Here is a 6,150-nt window from a genome sequence, read left to right on the forward strand (position 1 = left end):
GAATCGAACTGGGTCGGCCACGTGCAAGGCAAACACCCTACCTGCTGTACTATCACTCCAGTCCATTTGTGAAGTCTTAAATATAAGCTAACCATATCTCAGATATATAAAATAGAAAAGGTTTACTTCTTTTATCTTATGTAGTAATGTTCCTATGCTTTAACTTTGATATTTTGAGTATTTCAAAACAAAAAACATTTATGAAATGTTAATAACAAATATTTTCAAAAACATAATTCAAGTCTATACACATTTTTAATGATAATAGTTTACAGTAACTTTAGTAATGGGGGTGGGAAGATACAATTGAAGAAAACTTATATATTCCACTCTCTCTAGCTAAAAAGAGGATACAGCTATCGATACCAAGCCCTTCCCAAACAAAAAGAAAATTTCACATCTAATTCCACCTCTATTTTTAAGAGATACCACCATGAGGAGAGGAATGTTTGGGGAGGCCATTAGGGTCTTAAAAAAACAAAAAGTAATAATAAGAGGACTTGCCAATAGCTTTCCTGACTACAAACAATAATAGGGCAGAAAATTTCAATGAAAGGAAGCTAAGGGTCATAGTGGACTACCATAATTAGAGTTTGTAGAATATGAAAGTCAGAAGGAGCCACCAGGAATCATGTTAATTCAAGCCCTTTTATCCCCCACAATCTTGGCACAGAGGGAAATTGAGTGCTAAGAGGAGCAGGCAGTCACTTATCAAAGGCCATGTGTGACCATGCTGAACCACCCTCTCTTGTTCTTTGGATTCACCATATTAATTTTCCTCACATTTAAGAGAACTTGACTGAATACTTGCGTCTTGATTGTGTTTTTATTTATTTTAAATACTAGTAGAGATAAGTCTCTTGATTCTGTAGATGAGCAAAAAGAAACTCAGAATTTCACTAGCTTGCCAAAGGTCACAAAATCGTGGCAAAGTTCTTTTTGTCTTTGTCAGCTCATCTCCTTTGCTAACCTGCTAAAATGTACAAGGAGCCATCCATTTAGCAGTGTTCAAATTAACTTTATTCAATGTATTCAATTCAAATTAACATCAGATGGAAAGTGGAAGGAAATCTAGGGAGTGACATTTTTCATACTTGAAAATACCTCCAAATCATAAACTTTTTTTTTTTTTGCAGAAGGGTTTGAGCTGTACCTTCTTGTGCTTTGGTTCTAAATATAGTGCCTGCTCAGCTCTATATGTTTTATTCCCATGACAGAATGTGGAAATAGAAAAGTGTGTGCATACTGATTTAGAGGGGCTGGAGCGATAGCACAGAGGGTAGGGCATTTGCCTTGCACATGGCCGACCCAGGTTCGATTCCTCCATCCCTCTCAAAGAGACCGTCAAGCTACTGAGAGTATCCCGCCTGTGCGGCAGAGCCTGGCAAGCTGCCCGTGGCATATTTGATATGCCAAACGCAGTAACAACAAGTCTCACAATGGAAACATTACTGGTGCCCGCTGGAACAAATGGATGAACAACTGGAGGACAGTGCTACATAACACTGTTACAATAGTGTTACCTTTTAAGATTTTGATGTAAACTGGATTTTTTCACCACTACTAAAATTGCCCTAGACATTCAACCATTGTCCTTCGGTTATTTTCAGTTCACCTCTCACTTCAGTGCTTGGTAATTTTTGTAACCTAGGCCAAGGATTTGACATCATTTAATATTGTCTATTCCCATGGTTTGTTTCTCTATATACCATTGTGGAATCACGTAATAATAGTGCAAACTATCTACTTTACATATTCATAGTATTTGACTATATACACATTTTATTAATAAAATTAATGTTTCTTCAGTATACTCAACTCATTTCACCATCAATATTTCTGATTTTAGTAATTTTGAAACTTTTTGTAAATAGGAATTTTTTAAAATAGGAAATTTTGTAAATAGGAGAAATGTTACCTATTTTTTCTAAAGCTACTAACCTGTTCCATCTTTAAAACCAGCATTTTCACATTTTTAATTGGTTAATAAATGTATGTATGCTTATACTTATACCATTTTAGAAGCAAATCTGATTTTTCACATTGGACCTTTCGTTTTTAGACCATCACTAGCAATGCTAGGCGTTAATTCTGGCTCTGCACTCAGGAGTTTCTCCTTGTGCACAGGATCCATATAGTGCTGATGAGTGGTCCAGGGTCAGTTACATGCAAACTCTTATATTCCATACTATCCAGCTCAGACTGCTACAAGTAAAAGCACCAATGCATTATGGAACTCATAATAGCACTGCACTGCCCTCCCGTTGTTCATCGATTTTTGCTTGAGCAGGCACCAGTAACGTCTCCATTGTGAGACTTCTTTTTACTGTTTTTGGCATATCAAATACATCATGGGTAGCTTACCAGGCTTTGCTGTGAGGGCGGGATACTCTCGGCAGCTTGCCGGACTCTCTGAGAGAGATGGAGGAATCAAACCTGGGTCAGCCACGTGCAAGCAAAACCCTACTCGTGTGCTATCACTTCAGCCCGTGGAACTTATATGTAACTCAATACTCATATGATATAGAGCAACACAAACACATACACCAAACAATTCAAGATCAATAGAAACCATTACACTTTTCTGGATCTGCTATGTAGGTGCATTTATGGGGAAAAAACAGATAGAAATTACTTTATTTTGAGCAAAGATTTATAGTAATGGTAATCTACAATCATAGTTTAAAAGAATAGAGACATGTTTTTGTATTTAGTCAAATAAATGGCAGAGCAAAGTTGGCTCTTCCCAATCACAGACCATGCTTCCAGTCTGAACTGAAGGTTTTGCTGGAGGAAAAATCAAACACTGCCTATTGCAATTCTATTTCCTAGTACCATTTTGGTCCTACACTATTTGTACAATAGAGAACTTTATTTTTTTTAATTTTATATATAAGAACTATGTATTTAAAAAGAGTCAGTCTAATTTTCTAATCTGTGACTATAGGTTGAAAATTAGATATTGCATTATTTTATAAAAAGGTAAAAGGTAAAGGCCCTCCCGTTGATCATCGATTTGCTCGAGCGGGCCCAGTAACATCTCCATTGGAGACTGTTGTTACTGTGTCTGGCATATCCAATACTCTCGGTAGCTTGCCGGGCTCTCCGAGAGGGGCGGAGGAATTGAACTCGGGTCGGCCATGTTGGCCGCTTGTAAGGCGAACGCCCTACCCACTGTGCTATCGCTCCAGCCCCTGGAGCGATAGCATTATTTTATATAAGAAATAAATTTAAATTCTAAAGACGTTAGAGAAAAAGTTTCCAACAAATAATAAGACATGACTAGAACTTAAATCTTAACATTTGGTTTAGTTCTTTTCTAAAGTAAATCTAAAAAAATTCCCAAAGACATTCTAAAGAATAGCTAAAGAGGGGATGTGACTCAGTGGAAGTATATATACTCACAAGACTCACATGTGTCATGCCCTGGAGTTCCATCCCAGCAAATAATAATAAATACAATAGTTTTTATAAAGGAGAAGATAAAGAAAGCTGAACAAGCTCTAAATCAAAACAAAAAGTAGTTAATTTAGGTCAAAGAATTATAGAATGTATAGAATGTATAGCAGCAAACAAAATTGCATAATAAATTTCTCATAATCTATGCATTTGTAGCTTGAAGAACATTTAATTGAATGTTGCTTGTATTTAAAAGCTAAACTTCTTTTCCAGGTGTCCTTCTTCTCTCTTCTATAAGAGTCAAATACTACTTTCTATATGCCCACACATTCAAAACTACCACAGGTTAAATAATTTCCTTATTTTTTATTTTGAAGACTGAAAACTCCTACATAGACTAAATGAATATGATGAATAGCTCAGTGATAACCGAGTTTGTGTTACTGGGTCTCAGCAGTAATGAGAAACTTGAACTTTTCTTTTTTTTCATATTTCTGTTGGCCTACTCAGCAATTATGGCAGGAAACCTTCTCATTGTGGTCACCGTAACCTTTGATTCTCACCTGCACTCCACACCAATGTACTTCCTCCTGGGAAATCTCTCCTTTCTAGACATGTCTATTTCAACAATAACAACCCCAAAGATGATCGCAGATTTTCTCAGGAAGAATAAAACTATTTCTTTGTGGGGTTGTATGGCTCAAATGTTCTTCCTTCACTTCCTTGGAGGTACTGAAATGACTCTTCTCATAATTATGGCTGTTGATCGGTATGTTGCTATTTGTAAACCTCTTCACTACACAACCATCATGAACCAGCGGGTACTAGTGGGTTCTGTTCTGCTCTCATGGGCTGTTGGTTTTGTGCATACCATGAGTCAGATGGTTTTTACCATAACTTTACCCTTCTGTGGTCCCAATGTAGTGGACAACATTTTCTGTGACCTTCCTCTAGTTTTAAAGCTTGCCTGCACTGAAACCTATGTTTTGGAGTTGCTGGTAATTGCTGACAGTGGACTGTTGTCTTTTATCTGCTTTGTACTCCTGCTCATATCCTACACTATCATTCTAATAACTGTCCGAAATCGATCCTCTGGAGGGCTCTCCAAAGCTCTGTCCACATTGTCTGCTCATATTACTGTGGTGACTCTGTTCTTTGGGCCATGCATCTTCATTTATGCTTGGCCATTCAGCGGTTTTTCAGTGGACAAATTTCTTTCTGTGTTTTATTCAGTTATTACCCCCCTACTGAACCCCATTATTTATACTCTTAGGAATCAAGAAATGAAAGCAGCAATGAGCAGATTGAGAACCCAACATGTCACTTCGAGACATATGCTTTAGGCAAGAATTGAGCATATGAAAAATTCTTCCACAAAATCTGCATATATTATAGAAAAATAAAAAATTCTTGCACAAAATCTGCATATACTATATCTCAGAATAAGTTGACATTTATTTTCTTTGCTGATGTTTTTAAATATTTGCAATATAAAGATATTGTTATATTCTCATTTTTCTATAATATTTGATACTGAAAGAAAATCTATTTTAATTTAAATTCTATTGTTTGAGATTAAAAACAAAAAATAATTTTTAAGTGCAACAAATGTCATATATAGATAAAACATGTTTTTAATTACTGTTGGAAACCAGACATCGATTTACTCGAGCGGGCCCGGTAACGTCTCCATTGGAGACTTTGTTGTTACTGTGTCTGGCATATCGAATACCTCACAGGGAGCTTGCCAGGCTCTGCCGTGCGGGTGAGATACAGACATGTCCAATATTAAATTTCATTAAGTAAATAAAAATAAAATATGGAATTTTGTGTATGTGTAATTCAAAATTTTGTATAGCTCAGCTAAATTCTCTAGTCATGAATGTGAACAAATTGTGTAAACATTTTAAAAGTCACAATCAGGGACCAGACAAATAGTACAGCAAGTAAGGCATTTGCTTTAAATAAGTCCGACACAGTTTGGATCCTCAGCTCCATGTATAGTTCCCTAAGTACTATAGGAAATAATCCTGAGCACAAGTCAGGAGTACTCCTGGAGCACAGTTGGGTATAGTCCATAAAACAAAATAAATAAGTGAAAGTCATAATCATATCACAATCATGACCACCCTGTTGTTCGTCGATTGCCTCGAGCAGGTGCCAGTAACGTCTTCTTCGTCCTAGCCCTGAGAATTTTTTTTTAAAGTGCCATATTCAAGGCTTTTTCAGGGTTAGGAGAATGAGACCCATCATTGTTACTGGTATTTGGCACATTGGGTATACCATGGGGAGTTTGCCAGACTCTGCCGTGTGGGCAGGTTACATTTGGTAGCCTGCCAATTTGTCCAAAGTAGGAATGAGATGATAAGATGTTGGAGTTACACAGCAGTTGGTGGGTGTAACTGTCTAGTTACTGGCAGGTCCAGTCCCAAACCCAACAACAGCCAGGATCCAGAGATTATCACACTCAGCTCCCGGGAGAGAACAAGGCAGAGTCTCCTACCCTGTGCCTGACTGTCTCCACCAGGACCCAACAGCTGAAGACCTCCGGGGCCCAGCCAAGGCCATGCTGGGACCACTCTCCACACACCTGGATGAGCCTCACGCATAAAAGAACTGGCAGAGGAACCCAGGTGTGTGGGACTCGGGGCTGAGATCTCCAAGCCTGCACGGTTTGGGACTGGACCTGCCAGTAACATAATAATATACACCCATAAATTTACAGTTGTTTAGAATCCTGCTTATGAAGCA

General features: G+C 37.7%; 1 protein-coding gene across 1 annotated transcript; it reads left to right on the forward strand.

The window, feature by feature from the left end:
* Positions 1-3,800: 3,800 nt before the first annotated feature.
* LOC130041706 (olfactory receptor 4K13-like) lies at positions 3,801-4,742 on the forward strand. The gene has a single exon (XM_056133951.1). The coding sequence runs from the start codon at positions 3,801-3,803 to the stop codon at positions 4,740-4,742; it is 942 nt and encodes a 313-aa protein (XP_055989926.1).
* The last annotated feature ends 1,408 nt before the right edge of the window (positions 4,743-6,150 follow it).

Source organism: Sorex fumeus, unplaced genomic scaffold (assembly GCF_029834395.1).
Source record: "Sorex fumeus unplaced genomic scaffold, SorFum_2.1 ptg000098l, whole genome shotgun sequence".
NCBI classification, from domain to species: Eukaryota; Metazoa; Chordata; class Mammalia; order Eulipotyphla; family Soricidae; genus Sorex; species Sorex fumeus.